This window comes from Hoplias malabaricus, chromosome 6, assembly GCF_029633855.1.
Source record: "Hoplias malabaricus isolate fHopMal1 chromosome 6, fHopMal1.hap1, whole genome shotgun sequence".
NCBI lineage: Eukaryota > Metazoa > Chordata > Actinopteri > Characiformes > Erythrinidae > Hoplias > Hoplias malabaricus.
Window position 1 is genome coordinate 31,395,635 of NC_089805.1, and position 20,712 is coordinate 31,416,346.

The 20,712-nt window shown below is 38.9% G+C and overlaps 1 protein-coding gene across 1 annotated transcript; it reads right to left on the reverse strand.

The window, feature by feature from the left end:
• Positions 1–7,501: 7,501 nt before the first annotated feature.
• cd164l2 (CD164 sialomucin-like 2) lies at positions 7,502–14,392 on the reverse strand. The gene is made up of 6 exons (XM_066675850.1): positions 14,267–14,392; positions 13,525–13,632; positions 12,864–12,941; positions 12,736–12,765; positions 9,616–9,769; positions 7,502–8,246 (listed from the first exon to the last, which is right to left on the reverse strand). The coding sequence occupies exons 1-6, from the start codon at positions 14,340–14,342 to the stop codon at positions 8,231–8,233; spliced, it is 462 nt and encodes a 153-aa protein (XP_066531947.1). The 5' UTR covers positions 14,343–14,392; the 3' UTR covers positions 7,502–8,230.
• Positions 14,393–20,712: the final 6,320 nt, after the last annotated feature.

Below are 20,712 nucleotides of genomic sequence, written 5' to 3' on the forward strand. Positions count from 1 at the left end.
AAACCATATGGAGCTTCAGACACTACAATATCAGTATAAATTTTATTACTATAAATATTTATGGATGATATTAATCTGAGTGTTCATTTCTGGAGAGACAGAGGAGACATTACTTCCATGTGGATAACTGCTTCATTCTGATCAGGGTTGTGGTGGGTCCAGAACCTACCTGAAATCACTGTGCACAAGGCAGAAGCACACACTGTTATTCAGAGAAGTATTGACTGGAACCCTCTCACAAGTAGCCCAAAGTTCTTGGTTTGATGCTGCTCTTTCTTTATATATAAATCTTTTTATACAAGTAAAGACAGTGTGTCAGCGGAGACTACCTTCACCTCTTCACATCATCGCTATTTAGTGAACAACACTATGTTCAAAGTCATTTTATGTATCCCATAATCCCTTTTCCTTCCTTTACGAATTATGCCTTTGTTTTTCACATTCCTTTGGAATGTAATCACCTCTTGACTAATATCTGGGTTATTTTTTTTCCTATAGGGACCCTTTTTTAGTTTTAGACCTTTGTCAGATTTATTAGTTAAAAAAGTACATTGTATATGTTTATACATATACAATGTAAATGTATATGTTTAGCTCTATCAGTGCCCTTTTCTCAAACCACCAAACACAGAGTAGTCTCACACCATCCTGCCCAGAGCACTAAGTCCTTCCTTGAAGTAATCACTTTAATGGCAGGGTAAGCTTGAACAAATGGGGAGCAGTGTTCAAGTAATGAAGGGTTAGAGAGAGAGTAGAACTGGGACACACGTTTCCTTGTCTCTTTGTGTTGTAGTTTACTAAATATCAATGATGTTGATGGAAGTCTCTGCAGACACCATCTTGAGTTGTAAATAAATTTTTATTGCACAGAAGAACAGCGTCTAACAAGCTTCCTATTGAGCTTGGAGATTAGAAAGAGTCAATTCTTTCTACTCTCCAGCCCTAAGCTCTCAGCATCCATAAGGTTTTTTTAGTGAAACTAAGGTAAACATATGGCCCTTATTTACATTAGCTCATGCTCTAGAACTGAGAGAGGGAGAGAGAGACCCATCTCCTGTGAGTCCTTTACCTTATATGGACAATAAAATACACCTCAAAGTCCATCATTACAGCTCTAACACTGTTCACACTGTTTAGCAAAGCTCTGCTCAACATTACAGTGTTTTATTAGACGCTCAGAGAGAAATGTGTTCAAATTTGTTGAGATTTATGATGAAATTTAGGAATATTTATGAAATTTAGGATAAAAAATTAGGAAAAAACTGAGCATATGAAAAATATTTGAATCCACTTATTCATAGATCAGGCATGGGACATTTCCCCAGAGGCAAGAATATAGAAAACATGTGACTGTAATAAACAAATAATATAGAGACATGAGAATTATTTTAAACAAATGAGTTTTATGGCAAAAAATATTAAAATGGTCAAAGGGATACTTGAGTTTATAACTCGGGCCTGAACTCTGTAGAAAAACTGGTGTACACAAAACTGGAGGTCATCTTTTAAGCATTTTTTTTAAAAAGAACTAGAAACTTTTATTAGAACTTATTCTTTCAAGTATTATAGTTAGACTAGATACAAGATTAACACGTCGTGGTAACGACATTTACTCATAAATTCTTATTCATGTGTGACGTTTCTGTGACACAGGCCTTTCACTTTTTGAGCTCCTCTGTCCATTACCCACACTAATTCTGTCTTTCTGATGAGTTCACCGCTTTTCTCTTTAACTTTACAAAAAAAAAAGACAATGTACAAAAATGGTCAGATCATGAATACATTATATTTAAACAGTGATATTTTTTACGTTACTAAATGTATATACCTTTATATATTTATTAACCAGAATAATATGATGGTGGTGTGATGGTGAATAATAATATGATATTCATAGATGTACAGAATATGTATCTAGAGTGGTTACAGTATCTAAGATGAAAAAGCAATTGTGGAGAAAATCATAGATATTAATGTAATCAGCTACAGAAAGCCTGGAGGCAGAATTGTACGGAGCCCCTAAAGGGACTGGGGGCGAAAAAAGACTTTTGCGTTCCTTCACAAAGATAATGCATTCCCTCGCAAATAGTTTTGCGTTCCCTCGCAAATACTTTGTGGGCTCCGTAGTACTGTGCTTGCTGTTGATTATGTGCTTGCTGCTGATTATGTGCTTGCTGTGCGTGTCAGGTGAACTATGGAGCAGCTTGTTGAATTTTACTTTGATCTTGGACTGGAATATAAAGACATAGCATCTCTTCTGAGCAGAAAACATGGATATGTTATTGGGGAGCACCAACTGAAACGTTTGTTGCTGTGTTGTTAATTGCTATGAACAGTACAGAGATACAGACAATGAACAGTTTCCAAACAGTGGGAGAGAATGGAGAGTGAACACCTGAATAAATGTGTAGCTATTGGTAGTGTATTGGAGTAATGTGTGTAAAAGTCAGTTCTGGCAGAAAATGGTATCCTGTTTTTACTGCAGCTTGAAAAAAACAGAATTCCCAGATAAAACAAAATGCATGGTGTAGCAAACGGCTCTAGCTCCACAGCCGTGTCCGAAGTCATCACGCTGAGCCACGTCTCTATAAAGATCAGTCAGCAACGTTCCCTGAGATCTCTGTGTGTTGAGCCACTGCCTTACACCCTCCATCTTGTTATTGAATAACCGGATTTTTGCAAGAGACTTTGCTTGGTACCCCAGTCAATAACAATAATAAAAACAACCCAGCCGTCCACACTTTTACTTTTGAAGTATATTAAAATGAAGTAGAATTCAATGTCTGCATAGGCATATGTTATTAAGTGGGTACAGTACATAGGATGACACATTGTTCTTAAATTTTTGGCTTTACAGGGGTTTTTGTCTCTGTGTGAATGGGATGTTGGGTAAGCTTTCCTGGCGGTAGCAAGACAGGATGTCCTTAAAAGTTATCTCTTTTTACCAGGAGAGGAAATCAAGTGAACAAAAGACATAGTATACACCATGTTGACACTGACCAACCTATATAAGCTAAACCTGCAGTTAACATGTCAGAAGACATTGGCTAATTCTCAGCAAGCTGTCTGTAGGGCCTTGTTAAGATGCTGTTCTTTTCATTGTAATAAACCTGATTATTTTGCAATGAAAGAATGGTGTTAGCGTAGAAGTCTTTTTCAACGTCTTCTTCACAATACTGAAAATAAATTACACTTCCTTTCACAAAGCCGCCTACGTCCTGTTAGTGTGGAACTACGGCGTTCTGACTAGCACTTTCAGGACGCTACCAATCGAATACAAACTTGTTGTTCACAACCTCCTCTGATATTAGGCAGTTCCATACAGATGTATGAACGAATCACACTGGCAACTAAATTGTGTGTTAGTAGAGATAAATAAATACATATATAATATCTGTTTCAAGTGGCTGGATTTCCCTGGAAACTGCAGTGTGCTGATGTGTTGCCACAAAGACAATTGTGTATCATAAAACATTTGCAAAGGAGCAATGTATTTGCGAGGGAACACAAAATATTTTGCAAGGGAACGCAAAATCAATAGTCCCCATTTATTTTTCCCCCAGTCCCTTTAGGGGCTCCGTAGTAGTGGAATCTGAGCAAGCTATAAAGAAAAAAGTCAGTCTAGGTTTGTTTGTGGTTCACAAGTTAAACTTCTCTTAATATTTATACACGCACACAATGTAAATGAATTGTTAGAGTACTTCAGTTTGTAGAAGATACATATTATACATAGAAATTTGCACATGCATGTGTCTGAAACACCATATGGTTTCTGTTTTTATGGATTTTCAATGATAAGGTTAGGGGTCCAGGACTCACTAGAGACAGGTTTCTCTCTTAGTCCAAGAAAGATAAGATTACGTAAATAAGAGCTACATGTTTACTTTAGATTCACAGAAAAAAACAACCCATATAAACGAGAGAGCTTTGGACAGAGGGAGAGAGGAAAGTTCAGAACTGGCTAACGCTCTCCACAAGCTTCTTAGAAGTTTATCAAATGCTGTTCTTTTTTTCATCAAAATTTTATTTACATCTCAATATGGTGTCGGCATAAAATTTCTTCATCATCATCGAACCATTGCAGAAGATTAACAACGTGTTTTTAAATCACTGTTAGCGTAAGTTATCAAAGCTGTTGATTTTCAGTCTGATCCAAAATGGTGAGGTGTGCCTGTGTCGCCCTCTATAGAACTGATCTTGTAGTCACACCCTTCATTTTTATTTTTATTAACATATTAATTTGTAAGTTTACATTTGCATTATAAATTCTGGTTTATGTTTTCTTTATTTTAACATCTTTGTAAAACAAATTAAGAGAGGAAAAAGGCCTAAAATAAATAACAATATTTATATATAAAAAAATCACAGTACAGGGATAATTACAAAATCAGGGGTATAACTATGTACAAACATGAAAATAACATAATGAACACTGATTTAAGTATAGTGTGGATACAAATGAAGTCTAAAATCACAATGTACACAATTATTGGTGTGTGTGTGTGGGGGTCTGTTTGCTTACTCACAGCAAACTAAATGCTAGAAAAATAGGACAAAGGCTACCAAACAGTAGAATTATTGATTTTTTTCTAAATGCAAAATCAGATACTGAAGCCACTGCACTGCTTTAAATGGACTTGTTAATTCCATTATACAAACCGGATTCCAAAAAAGTTGAGACACTAAACAAATTGTGAATAAAAACTGAATGCGATAATGTGGAGATGCCAACATCTAATATTTTATTCAGAATAGAACACAAATCACAGATCAAAAGTTTAAACTGAGCGAATGTATAATTTTAAGGGAAAAATATGTTGTTTCAAAATTTCATGGCATCAACAAATCCCAAAAAAGTTGGGACAAGGCCATTTTTGGGGGACAGAGGAGACCAGTTTCTCAAGTTTAGAAATAGGAATGCTCTCTCATTCATGTCTAATACAGGCCTCTAACTGTTCAATCGTCTTGGGCCTTCTTTGTCGCACCTTCCTCTTTATGATGCACCAAATGTTCTCTATAGGTGAAAGATCTGGACTGCAGACTGGCCATTTCAGTACCCAGATCCTTCTCCTACGTAGCCATGATGTTGTGATTGCTGCAGAATGTGGTCTGGCATTATCTTGTTGAAAAATGCAGGGTCTTCCCTGAAAGAGATGACGTCTAGATGGGAGCATATGTTGTTCTAGAACCTGAACATAGTTCTCTGCATTAATGGTGCCTTTTCAGACATGCAAGCTGCCCATTCCACAAGCACTCATGCAACCCCATACCATCAGTGATGCAGGCTTCTGAACGGAGCGTTGATAACAACTTGGGTTATCCTTGTCCTCTCTGGTCCGGATGACATGGCGTCTCAGTGTTCCATAAAGAACTTCAAATCGTGACTCGTCTGACCACAGAACAGTCTTCCATTTTGCCACACTCCATTTTAAAAGACCCCTGGCCCAGTGCAAACATCTGAGCTTGTGGAACTTGCTTAGAAATGGCTTCCTCTTTGCACTGTAGAGTTTCAGCTGGCAACAGCGGATGGCACGGTGGATTGTGTTCACTAACAATGCTTTCGGAAGTATTCCTGAGCCCGTTCTGTTATTTCCTTGACAGTGGCATTCCTGTTTGAGGTGCAGTGATGTTTAAGGACCCGGAGATCACAAGCATCCAGTAGAGTTTTACGGCCTTGACCCTTACGCACAGCAATTGTTCTAGAGTCTCTGAATCTTTTGATGATGTTATGCACGGTTGATGATGATAACTTAAAAGTCTTTGCTATTTTACACTGGGTAACACCATTCTGGTATTGTGGCACTCTCCTTCTGTGCAACAATGGTGGAATTGGTGATCCTCTTACCATCTTGGCTTCAGAGAGACACTGACACTCTGAGAAGCTCTTTTTATACCCAATCACATTGTCAATTGACCTAATTAGTGTTAATTGGTCTTCCAGCTGTTCGTTATATGCTCAATTTCCTTTTTCCAGCCACTTATTGCTACTTGTCCCAACTTTTTTGGGATTTGTTGACACTGTGAAATTTTGAATCAACATATTTTTCCTTTAAAATGTTACATTTATTCAGATTAAACTTTTGATCTGTCATCTATGTTCTATTATGTATAAAATATTGACATTTGCCATCTCCACATCATTGCATTCAGTTTTTATTCACAATTTGTTTAGTGTCCCAACTTTTTTGGAATCCGGTTTGTAGTAGAATTTGTCTGTGGGCCAACAGAGATGCAATGCAATGATGTTTTTTTATAAGTTAAGCTGGAAATTTGATGTGACACCAATAGCAACTATAGCACTGGGCTTTTTAACTACCTCACTTTCCTAAAAAGAATTTCAAATATAGTGTCCTGCCAGCAGGACAAGACCAAGAGTTGTGATAAGTTTGCAGTCGGCATGATGCCTTATACAAGTTTTGTCAACAACTGGGTAAAATGAGGCTATCCTGGCTCTATGGATGTAAGCAGTAAAGAACTTAAACTGTATCAAACCCAGTTTTGCACAGGAGGTGCTTCCATTTACTATTTGCAATGCACAGTTCCCTTCTTCCTCTGAAAGTTCTAATCCAAGTCCTTTTTCCCAGTCAGGTTTTATTTTGTCTGTGTTGTTTGTGGACATGATTAATTAATATATTTGTGATATGACACCTCCTGAATAAGAGGGAACCTCAATAAGAATTTAAGAATTTCTCCATATGAAGATTGGGAAATGATGGGCTGTAACTTCAAGCTAAACGACAAATCTGAAAATACAGAAATAGATCTTTTTGTCAAATATTATTTTTAATGCATAAATGAATACAATTAGGAATTTTCATTAATGTAGAAATGACCAAATTCGGCAATGCCATTTTCTTACCATAGCAAAACAAGCTAGGTCAGTTTAAGCTGAAGGGAAAGTATAATTATTACATTTCAGGCTTTGCGTGAACAGACTTTGAAGTAATTCTAAGTGCTTTTGTAATTGAGCCCATATTTTAAGAGTAGACTAGACCACAGGGTTCAGTGTATACTGTGAAATTATAAGAGGAAGACCTGTAGTGACTATGGCTTGAAAACAGGTTGCTGTGCATGAATTGGTCTTCATCTCATGCCAGTCAGTATTAGGTGACTGCAAAACAAAACCAGTAAATGTTTGTTTTTGTGTTAACTGGTCAATAATAATATCAGAAAATTGGAAGGGTCAAAACTCCACATCTGAAAAAATTTGCTCTCCACATCTGAAAAAAATTGTGAATCCTGGGAACTCTGCCACCCCATAATATAATAGAGATTCTATTGTCTATGCGACATGAGAAATATTTTGCTTAAAATGACTCATGCCCTTAATTGTAACCATAATTACAACCACTCTGATTGTATAACCACATCAATTTATTGTTTGGTAAAGAAACAAAAGTGAAACACAACAGTAAATTAAATATATAGAGGATAACAATCCATGTTATAACTTTTAGAAAAACTGATCAAACCATAAACAATATAAATTGTCGCTGTCCAATGAAAAATGTTTTTCCATTTTTGTCAATTTTTAGTTTACCACATCATTTGAACAAAGCAGAATCAACCAATAACCAAACAAAAACAAAGAATCGACCATTAGGTATGCTCCAGAATTATTTTGAATTAAATCTTTTTACACTGACTTCTATTGAAAGTTAAGAAGGTTTTTTTCCTTCTACGGTAAAGTTGCTATTTTGGAGATAAATATTTTTCAATGAACAATGACAATATTCATGTGAAACAACAGACACAATCGCTCTTGGGGAAACATAGCTAAATAAATAGTGTGTGTAATGTGACTTTTGCATGTGTTACTGTCTCTGTCTAGGCAAACAAAACTGAAACTAACAAATCAATTTGCATAAATAAATAAATGAAAAGTTTAATTCCAAAATACTCTATTTCCATTCTAAACAAATTTGGATATAACGAGGTTTGAAGAGAGTACGCGCTTATTTCTCTAATACATTCTAGTGTGAGTAAAGTTCAGTCTCATTAATGTCTAACATAAAATTAATTTAATTAAAAAGGAAAAAGACTTATAAAGTTATTTGGAATGGAACCTTTCAAATAATCTAACAAATAAAAAGAGAAGGCCAACAGAAAAAGCACCACAGTCTAAGTTCTCCAATGCTTGTGTTGGATGGTCCCACTGTCTCTGCTATATTTAGCATTTGTCTTGTTCTTCTGCAAGTTCCTGTTTTTCTTTTTACTGATACTTTTTGCTTCACTGGGCTTGATCACTACAGAAAAACAAAACAAAACAAGATCAAACACATTACTGAGGCTGTGCATTGTCTTATTCTTATTTTCATATATATGTCAATTTACTGACATGAACAAAAGCAAAACGCATTTTCTGATTTAAAGTGTCTTCCAATTTTGTATTGTTTGGAATCACTATATATAAATTTGCAATCAGAACAAAACCTTGGCAAGTCATGTAATACCTTTCCAGAAAGTAAACATTAATTTTTTTAAAAGAATGTGCCACAAGTGTTTTAGATGGGGATATACAGAGATTTGAGAGACACAGAAAGGAAGAGAGAGAGATGCAGAGAGAACAGTTTGAAAAAAACATAACAGATCAGCATCAGGCATCAGGACTGGCTTTGGAAAATAAAACTGGTACTACTAGTTCTACTGACCACACAGGAGCACTTTGACCCCCACAGCTCTTTCTCAGAGCTGCATTGACACTGACGTGGTGGAGATAACTGCATAAGTGGATCAGACACAGCAGTGCTACTCGAAATTTGTAAACTGTGGGTCACTCTATTAACCCCCCCCCCCCCACACACACACACACAGCAATTATGTAAACTATTCAAACAGGTTTAAATCGTCCGTAAATCGTCTGTATTCATCGTCCATATTATCAGCTATAAAATACATGTGCACTTTGTAGTTCTACTGCTAGACCTTTGTACAACTGTTGCTCATTGTTAGCCCCATTTTTAGCCCCCAGTTATATGATGGTTAGAATCAGAGGAGTGCCTGTTATTTGGGAGGTAGATCATTCTCAGTGCTGCAGTGACACAGATGTGGTAGCTGCATTAGAATGTTTTTAAACACTGTGCCCACTCAGTGTTCACTGAATTAGAAAACATATCTTGTAGGTATAAAGTCAAGAGAAAAAGCTCATCTGGTGTTGTATATTTTATATTGTTCATTCTGTAGTCTTTAACAGTGGTCAATAAATGAATAAATGAAATGTGGATGACATATTGTCAGGCCTCCAGCTGCATTGCTGTGTCTGGTGCACTTGTAACAGCATAACACACCAAGACTAAGACACTAAGACACCAAGACCACATTGGTGTCACTGCAGTGCTGAGAATGGTCCACCACACAATTCGTAACTGCATTGCTGTGGTCATATGTGGGTCCTAACTATTAAAAAATGAGTGAAACCGGGCAAACAATATATGCCGTGCAACCAATGAACTACACTCTGTAAGTGTAAAACTACAACATGCTCCTGTATGGTCACTGGAGAATGGACAGGGAGTGTAGAAACACAAAGGAGATTATAATACTTTGGCTGTTTTATCTGAATAATATATCAATATATGACAAAAATATATGTGGGTGAAAATAAGTGACACGCACATGGTCTCATAGGTACTGTCCTTGGTCTTGAGGAATCGCATGGCAAAGAAGGCCCCTGCCTGGAGCACCAGTACCAGTATGATTCCCCCTATAAAGCTGGCCATGTCAAAAGAAGCCTGAGAAAACTGTGGCACAGAGCCAGAAGAGGAGTCATCTGAAAGAGAGAGAGACCTAGATGAGGTAAGACTCAATTTCTTATCGAAGCCTGACTTTTGACTAAAAGTCAAATAATTGTGTCCAGAGATTAAACCTGCTGTTTATATATATATAAAATTACAAAAATCAAAGAAACTTAAAAAGCAACTTTGCTGTTAAAACCAAGCCCTTTACAGGAGAAGGAACAAAACATTCTTATCTGTGTGCTGTGAATGAAATAAGGTCTTAATTCTAAATACTTTTTTGAATAAATCTATTGCATATATATATATATATATATTGTTGCATTTAGTTGCTAGTAATTATTAGCAATCATAAAAAAATACTTAATATTTCATTTTTTTGTCATTTCTGAACATGATTTTAAATTGTCATTTGCTATTGACATTGTGCTAACATTTAATGATGGTCAGACCAACAGATATATTCAAAAACGTATTTAGAATTATTTCATTCACAGCACACAGTTAAGAATGTTTTGTTCCTTCTCTTGTAAAGGGGCTTGGTTTTAACAGCAAAGTTGCTTTTTAAGTTTTTTGATTTTTGTAATTTTTTTTTTTACATATTCACAAAAGTTTGCAACATGTTAGTTTACACAAATTGTTGCTGCTTATTTTCTTCCTAGTCACCTACTTATTTACTACATTGGAAAATAAGCATAGTCATACACAATCAAATACAGTTTAATGTGACAATAATAGTTTAACTTCACTTCACTCTTAAGTTTCTAGTTCTTAGTAAAACCCTACATGGTCTAGATGTCCATTCTCAGATATATCCTTCAGATTTATTGTTTTTCTCAGTCACTCGCAGAAAAACTCAGATCAGGGTGGATTTCTTAAAATTACTGGTTCAAATTACACATCATCTAATTTCTTGTGTCCCTCATAAAAGCCATGGGCGTTTCTAGCCACTTTTACCAAAAAGAAAAAAATAAATAAATAAATAGAAATAAATAAATAAAGTGTATGCAGGTTCATCTCTCATAAGCTATTTTTTTTATGTAAATATATCCATAGAACGTACATATGGTTTAAACAAAATATTTATTAATAAGGATAATTCTGCAATCCCTACTCCCCCGCCCCTCACCCAAATGGTATAATCCACTTTCTCTTCTACCCCCACCCACCTCCCCCGCCTCTTTTCCTGAAGCCGTGCGCGCGCACAAACACACGAATGACGAGGTTTGCAGGTGAGTTCAGTAAGTGACGTAAGTTCTGATGAGGATTTCTGTACTTTATCACTCAGTCAGTACCAATACATTATTATTATTATTTTGCTGGATGTCATTCAAGCACTATAGAGAGCTCTTGCACCACTGGTATAGCCAAAGTGCTAGACTCGTATGGTCTGTATGTATATTAGAATAGAAGACATGATGATGCCCACCCAACTTCTAACCTGATGTGTGTGGTCCGCCAAGGATATTCGAATTTTTTCAAGAAAAAATCAGCCAGGTTCAAGTGAGAGAGAAAGGTGAAAAAGATGTAGATTCGTTGCCCACAGTAGGGTGACCAGATGCCAGAGCAGTCCGAAATACTGAACGCATTTCCCGTAGACAGTAAATGTTTTGGGGGTGTGAGGCAAGCAACAAATCAAGTTGAGATTTCCTCAGCTTTATGCAAATAAGTTATGACGCTGTGAGGCAACATTCTAGATGATTGGCTGCAAGAAATTATTTGAACCATTCGTAGACACATGGTCTGAAGTTCGGCCAGGGTTATTGTTAGGGTGACATAAGCAACTTGTCACCCGCTAGTATGAATGCACGGTAAAAGCTCTGTTCCTATAATCACCCCTGAAAAACGCCATTTCTCATTTATCTTGGACAAACAGCACACGCTTGACTTTAATCACGCACATGCTTTTGTATCACTGTCTGCTTTCTCTTACATTATTAATTAATGTTATGTTGATCAGAATTTATTAGACTGGTTCTCTGTTGAACAGTTCAAAACCCCAAAACATCCAGGCACAAGTCCATTGAAAGTCAGTACACTCAGAAATTTTGATCCAGTTGTCATGAGCTGTGATTCATTGTACATTTCTGTTTCAGTACATTTCTACTGAACTGGTGATTAGCTCTCAGGTGAATTATGATTTTCACTGATAAAGGGCAGTGTTTGAAGCTTTAGATCAACCAATAATCAACCAGTTCTCTAAAGTAGAGGTGCATTTCAGGAACCATCACTTGCCAAACATATCTAGAAAGAGCACAACAGTGTTACAGTTTCTGACAATGAAAGAACAAGAAAATAACCAGGATCAATAGTTTGAAATAAGTAAGTAGCCAGCCACATACTCAGATGACCCTGCTGGCTGCTATTGATGCAGCATGTGAGGAGATCAAAGCTGATGCCTGTAGAGGCTGAATGAGGCATTCAAAAATATTCTTTTCATGCTGCATTGCAAGGGAAGATGTATACGATGTGTTGTTGATGAGAATCTGAGGCACAACAGGCAGGGGCATCATGAGGTCTACATAGCCCTGTATGTACATTTCTGCTAAAGGGTTTCCCATGTTCATATTTCTAATTTGCCACATTTTTGTTTTGCATTGTGCTAAACCGCCTTGTCTTTCTTTTTTTAATCATACTGACACAGTCTCTCACTGACCTACAACAAAAAATAGTACAGAACACAAATATGAATCTGGTCCAGTTTCTTAAAGTCAGTCTCCCACATACAGTGATATTTAATGTTGTACTGTTATATTCCTCAACTGTCTTGTTCATAACTGATGACAAAAGCCTTGTCATTCTGATGAAACTGACAGTTTATTGACACAGATACTTCATTCTGGTATTTGAAATAAGGATTTTAAGCTAGTTGCAGGCACCATGTGGTGCTGTTTATAGGGAATGTTTTGAGAAATGTGACTGAGAAAAACTGTAAATAAAAATTCACTTTTAATAAATAAACTAATAGCCACTTTTGGCTATTAAACATATAAATACTCACCTGAACCACTGTCATCAGGACCCCCATTAACTACACATATACAAATAAAACACACATATGAAGTTAACAATTAATGCAAATGTGTTTGTGATGTGTGAGAGACGACTGTGTGTATGTGTGTTTCTCACTTGGGCAGGAGCTGGTGTCATTGTACACTGCACAGTCTCCAGAATCTTCAGTGTCAGAAATGCAGCGTGTGTCATTGTCTGAACAGAAAAAGAGGAATTTCAAAACAGCTAAAGCAACAGTAGCAGCTCACGTTTGAGTCTGTATCTGTGAGCACAGTGAGAGGGTGTGTGCAGTGCAGAGTGGGAGCAGGGTACTTTTATCACTAAACCACAGTTTGCAGACTGTCTGTGAGAAAGCGAGAGAGAGAACTAGAGAGCGAGTCAGACAGACAGGAAGAAGAGAGAGGGATTGAAGTTGTTGCATCTGCTTGCTCGTCCCCTTTTCTCTCTCTCTGTCTGTCTGTCTGTCTTTCTGTCTGCCCCCCGCCCCCCTCGCTCTCTCATACACACCACATTTTCCTCAGGGTAGATAATACCTCTGAATTATTTACTGAGGATGGTGTCTGTGTGTGATGCCTGCTGGGCCTCTGTGTGTGTGTGTGTAAGCGTGCACTTTAATTATTCACTGTGCTGTTCCCTCAAAGCGCTCTACAGAGATGGATTCACATGTCAACCTGAGCTTGTGTGTGTGTGTGTGTGTGTGTGTGTGTGTGTGTGTGTGTGCAGAGAGAGAGACAGACAGAGGGATGTATATTATGTTATGAATATTACTCTTTCTCACCATTGTCACAGCTTCTCCAGATGCAGCGTGTGAGATTGAGGGTGGGGTCTCCACTGGTGCAGCTACCACATGAACTGAACTGCGAACAGTCTCCACTGGATGAATAATCTAGCAGTCAAACACAGTGATATAATTGGTTAAATCCAGGACATGGGATTATCATATCATAACTCTTTGTGAAAGAATCTTCAGGTAATGGATTTCTAATAAACTGCCTTATTTCCCAACAGGCCTTTATCAGTGTCCTTCAGTATATAATTTGAGCTCTGACCTCTAAAGTATCCTAAACCTTAAATATCTAACGTAACTGACATGGATCAAACCTAGTCTCATATTAATTTAAAATTCCATGCATGTCTGGGTTTATGATTCAAATTGATGAAATGGCAGAACTATGTTTGAAACTTGAAAATGTCCCCATGTAAGACCTTAAGCTGAGTCGCTGTGCTGCCATTTTGTCCTAATGTTGCTAACTGCCGAGCCATTGGAGTCCAATAACATACCAGTGTTATAAAGCTTGTCCAGTTTTCTTATAAAATCATATACAGAGAATTCTTGGGAGATAATGACAGCAACATGGCTTTTTTTAAGGTGAGTAATAGACCAAGGGGAAAATGTTAGAGGTTAAAAGTTATAGGTGGAGGCCATGTTGAAATCCAGTCAGTTTATACTTTAATAGTAAAGTATAATCTGCTACAGAATATGAAACATAAACACACACACACTTCTGTTTGAGTCTTACCTGCAGTTTGTGAACTGGTCGTGATCAGCTGCATTAGCAGCACTGTACAACACAGAGCAACTGCTACACACCTCATCCTTACCCTCGCTACTCTCTCCCTCTTTCTTTGTATGTGTGAACTTTCAATATAAAGTTACACTTTAGAAAACCGAAGATCACGTAAGACTAATAACTTGACTGGTATCACCTCCTGAAACTGGCTTTTAATGTACAATTAATCAAACTAACTTTTAAAAATAGCTAAAGTCTAAAAATAAAAAAAACCTGCCTGATGCCAAATGTACATTCTGAAGAACAAGCAAATGGACCACTGCCAAAAAACAGCAACTACCAGTTAAAGCAGCATCCCAGCTGTGTCCTTCAGGAAAGGCACAGTCTGCTGAGCTGTGATGCAGTGATGAGTGTGTCTGTCTGTGTCAGTATGTGTGTGCGTGTGTCTTTTGACGTCATGCATTCTGAACCAGAGGGACTGGAAGGTGTGTAACATGAGAGGTTCCCTTGCAACCTGACAGCTGGTCTCCCTGTCTCAATATACAAAGGCCAGTGTCTGCCCATTATCACACAAGTGCACACACACACACACACACACGGATGAAAATGACCACAATCACATAGAAAAAATATATATAAACAAACATATGTACATTTATATTAGAAGCATTTACTTTATTTTTTTTTATATCTGAAACAATTTATATATATGTACTTTGTAGGTTTACTGGCAGGAGCCCAGGGGGCTACACCTCTGGTCCTGGACAGTGATGTTGGGATGTTGGATTTGATGGTATATATCTTTTGCTGTGTGCGGGTGTGTGTTTTGGGGTTTTGATTTAGTTTGTTAGATGAACTGTTAGCGTTGCTAATATCCGTCCTTGCCTACTTTGCAGAAAGAGTTTTACAAACTGTAAATATTTATTGTGAGTGTGGCTTAACATTAAATACCAACCTAATTACAAATTATCTATTAGATATCGTATATATGTTTGCTCTTTGGCATGTAGCTACATCCAGGACATCATAGTGGGGTAAAAAGTGGGACTGCATTACCAGGGCCCCATGTTGGGGGAGGGCCCTTGATGAGTCTGGAATTTTATTTTCCTTTAAATATTAACATCATTTAGAGATTACACTAATGTTTTGGGTAAATAAATCGATTGATTGATGGATTATATTGTGCTTCCTAGTCTACATACAGAGTCTCAGGACTCAGGACAGGTACCCTCAACCTCCTGCACAAAATGGTTTAGTCCAGGCTTTTTAATTATAGGCACATTTAACAGCGTTCATTCGGCAGAAGCAGCAGTGCACATTGTATCTGTGCTATGGAAGATGATGTCCAATCCGGTTTTCAGAAAAGAGACAGGAAAGACACAAAAAAAGAAATGAGGGAAAGCAAATGCTTACAAAACTGTTTCCCAAGAAAGGTGAGCACAAATGTGAAAGCAAATAATTTGCATTAAACAGACTCCTGTGGTTATAAAATGCTTCAATACTACCGTGAATGTCAGTGCTGAAAACTGCATAATACACAATCAGAAATAACATGATGTCTTATCTGTAACCTGAGGTAAACTCTAAATAATGTTTTGTTTCCATAGTCTACCACAACATTGCAATAGTATACTAATTCAAAAAAATAATTAATATTAATTATTGGGCCTTAATAGACAAAGGCTAACTTAGTTGGCTCAATGTCATAGGTTCATTAGGATAGGCTGTCACATTAGTAGCAAAGCTAACTTATGAAACACATGACAGAAACTGTCACAGAGGGTGATGCAGCAACAGACTGATACTGTAGTGCAAGGTTCCAGACTACAGCTGCCATATGCAAATCTTTTGCACCTCTTCTGAGGTTGGGGGATATGTCAGAAGAACTGATAAAAGCATCAGGCCGGACCACAGTTTATAATGCCACATTTCCTCATAAATTTTCCCCTCTTCAGCTTCTTAATGCCATATATAAGAGCATTTTTGGAAAAATATTCATTGCATTGAGGATTTTCTGTACCTTACCTGTAACTATTGCTGGTTGTGAGTGGGCTTTCAGCAAAATGAAACTGGTTAAAAACAACTTGAGATGAACAATGAGCCAGAGGAGTACCAAACTCATGACCCCAGGACCTTGGAGCTGTGTAGGAGTGATGCTACATGTATCACCACGGCTTTGAAGATTTGAGGCGCTTTGAAGATTTTACTGTGTCTCAGTACAGCTACTGTTTCTATGTAAGACAAATTTCAGATCTTTGATCTGACAATAAAGTATTGTATGTCTGTCTGTCTGTCTATCTATCTATCTATCTATCTAATTTTTACTTGCATATTCTTATTTTGGCCCTTGGTCCACCACAAACACTGCACGGCATCCCCCCCCAGGACATAACATATGGGTACTCTGAATCTAAATGCTAGATGTTAATGCACAATCTGGGCAGGCATACATAAATTATACACAATAATGTACACATTCTCTCTCTCTCTCTCTCTCTCTCACACACACACACACACACACATCAAGAAGCTGTTTACATGAAACCTCAAGCAGGGGCTGCAAAAAGCAACACACGCATACAGTTTAAAATGACTTTCTCCCTCAGTTTTAGGCACTGTGTGTTTCTTATTGTCGTTCATATAAAATACTGCCCTGCATCTGAGAATTCCAGCTGTTGAGAATTCTGAATAGAACTGAACACATGGCTCAGGTTTGAGTCATATCCCTGCAGTCCTGATGTTATATGTAAGACTCACATGATTGACACTGCTCTTATATTCTTCTTGAAGAAAAGCACTAAGGTCCATTTGGAGGAGTATTAAATAAGACCCTTCATTCTCTCTCACTCTCTTTGACTCATATTACTCTTAGGAATTCCTTCTCTCTCTCTCTCTCTCTCTCTCTCTCACTCTCTTTCTTTCTACATTCTCTTCCTACCCAGTCTCTTTCTTGTTCTATGTTTTATCTCTACAAACCGTATTTTCTCTCTCTCTCGCCACTGCAGAACTTTGAAAGTGAATGAGAAATTCTGTGCATGTCCAGAAGCAATGTGTGCGTTTGTGTGTGTGTGTGTGTGTATGAGAAAAAGGAAAAAATGAATACTGGTGTGAAGAGAGAGGCTGGTATAGTTATGTAATACACTCTTCAGTCCTTCACCTCTTTGCAGTCTCATGCACTCTTCTGTGCTCCTTTTACTCTCTCATTTGACAAGACCCCAAAAGCCTAGTCTCTGATTCCATAACCTTTTTCAAAACAACAACCATTAGAACAATTAATCAGTATCCAATTATCACCTGTTAATACTACAAGCACTTTGCCTGGGTTTGAACTGGAGCAGGATTTGTAGGTGGTGTGTGTGTGTGTGTGTGTGTGTGTGCGCGCGCATGAGAGAGAGAGAAACAGCAAGCTATTGCACACAGACTGAAACTCATTTTTAATGCATCATATTGAGTGAAAGTGGAGGAGCCCACTCCCACTCTCCCACTCTCCGGCTAATCCCTCCATCCTACTTCCAGCCCACATTGACCAATCATACCCACACATACCCACACTCATTCCATTTCCCTCTCTCTGCACCTCTATTTCTCTTTCTTGTTCTGTAACACCTCTCTGTGGACAGAGACATGGTCATGTATCTATGAACTGTGGGGACATTACATAGACTTCCACTTATTTAGACTTACCATTAACTTTTAACATTAACATTAATCTTGAAACATGTCTTCACCTTAAAATGATTATAATGATTTACAATGTGAGCATCGGCCAGTCATCCTGAGTGTGGAAACAGGTTTTGTCCCCACATTGTGATATGTTCCTGGCACACACACACACACACACACACACACACACACACAATGCACCAAGCTGTGAGTGTGCTTGTCCTGTTGGAGGGTGAAGACGGCGCATGTGCTCTTTTTATTAGGTAACTGGGAGAAATTCCGCAGTCCTCTCTCTCTCTCTCTCCTCTCTCTCTCTCTCTCTCTCTCTCTCTCTCTCTCTCTCTCTCTCTCTCTCTCTCTCTCTCTCTCTCTCTCTCTCTCTCTGTCACTCACACACACACTTGCTCTCTCTCTTTCTCAGACACACACATACTCCCTCGCACCTCCTGCTGCCATGGAGATCACAGAACAGGGCACGTAAGGTTCTCTCACAATAAACGTCAAAATGTATCACTGCATAACACAACTGCAGTACTCACACACACACACACACACACACACACACACATCGAGTGAATGTGGTTTCATTACTTGACATCCTAATGTCATTGTCTTAAACCCACCCTGGGAATTTTAAATTGCTTTATTGACAACAGGATGATTTTAATGTTTTGATAAAATACATCTCTATCCTTTATGTCCAGCTGAAAAGCCCCGGAAACCCATGCCCTTATATAGACCTAACCCCCACTCTCCTCTCTTTGCCTTTTTTTCTCCACACTTGTCTTTTGTATTAGAATTCTCTTTTCTTTTAACTTCATTTCTTTTCTTCTCTTCCCTTCTCTTCCTCATCTTGCCGACCAGTTTCATCGTTATGCACAGCCACATGCTCTATGCTTCCGCCCCCGTACACTCTCCATCGGTCAGAGCGAGAATCCCCTTCATGTGCCAGGAAATTATGTCATCCTCCTTCTGCGCGTTTCCCCGTCTAACTGGTGGGCTTTATCACGGAAAGTGCTATCAGCCTGACCAGGCTCAGGAGGGTTTGTACTGTGCACAGACAGTTGAAGTGAGGCAGATGAAGAAATACAACAAATGGTGGAATGGTGAGATAGATAAAGGGGTGAGAAAAGATGAGAGTGAGAAATAAAAAGGCAAGGCAGACAGATGGAGTGAACACACGCATGAAGTAAACAGATACATCAGTGAAACAAATGAAACGGTGAGGGAGAGGTGAGACAAATAAAGCAGTGAGACAGATGGAGAGGGGGGACATGCAGGACTGAGGCAGAAGAGCAAAGACAGATAAAACACAGAGACAGGTGAAGCTGTGAGGCAAAGCAGGTCGTTAAATCGAGTGAAGGTGAATGTACAGCAGCCACGCAGACAGCTCTGACGTCACCTGGATCAGCTCGGCTCCGGTTTTGTCGGAGTTTCAGCACCACCGACAGCGGTGACTCACACACACACACACACACACACACACATTGGGACATCAGGCTATAAGGAGTGTTTACTTTGCTAAATGCGAATGCACGCAGGCCCCAGAAGAGTTGGTCCTAGATGCTCGTGTTTGAATCAGTGACCCTCGAGGACATACACGTTGTTGACGTCACCAAATCGCGGACTTCGAGCCCGCCTGGATCTGGGCTGAACTCATTCCGTTTTGCCCACCAATAGGAAATGACGTTTGAAATGGGAGCGTCTTGAAGAGTTTTCCGACTTCGTTCCTGAGGCTCATTCTGTGAACGATCTGAGAACACCCTTCATTTGCTGTTGATTTCGTAGCATACAACATCGTCATAACATCAATTCTCTACAATTGGAGCTTGAAACACAGAACGTGATTCTGTGTTTCAAGGGCGCCAGTCCTTCACAGGGCCACACACATATCCTTGCGTCGCCAACGTGTTTTTTGAACCGTGGGAGGGAACCAGAGCAAACCCACGCGGACACGGTGAGAACACACCAAACGGGACTCGAACCCACAATCTCCAGGTCCCTGGAGCTGTGTTACTACGACACTGCGCCACCATTCAGAGTCATGATATAAGTAATTTCATGAAAGTCCCATAATGCCTTAAAGGTGCTTTAGATGTAACTCTATACCTCCAGTACATGTGGCTGAATATGCAGTTAGTGCCATCACCAATCTGCCACTCACTTCAGCTCCTCAAAAGACCCGCCCCAAAAGCTGACAGGATTGTTTCCTTAGGATTAGGACATGAAAAGCTCCGGCTGTGTGTATCCACTTGTTTGAGACTGACCGGCTGACCACACCACACGGACGTGTTAAAGGTTACACAACTGTGTTTCACTGGAGGGGGTTTCTCTTTCATTCATTCATTTGACTTCACTCTTTTATAAAGGGGTGGGTTTTCTAGGATCTCCCCATAAAATAGAGTGACACTCGCCTGCAGTTGAAAGAAACAGACGGTGGTCTCTCAGTTTCACACACAGATCTGAACACTGGGCTGATGGAGTCCTCTCGAGGTCTCTGTTGTGTTCTACAGCTGTGGTATAAATCACATTGAGTCATTGTCGTATACACCTAGTCCACCCCCTCCCCCACTCCCCCACTCCTCTCTCTCTCCCTCTCCGTCGCAGTGGGCGGGGTGAAACAATGCGGCATTTTTATGAATGAAATTACGCCAGTGGGCTCCGCGTCCGCGCGCTCTGTGATTGGCTGCGCGGAGGGGGAATCGACCCCCTGCGTCGTAACTGACGTCAGAGGGGACTGAGTGAAGGCGGAGAGCGCAGCGGATCAGACTGACACTCAGCGGAGAGCACGG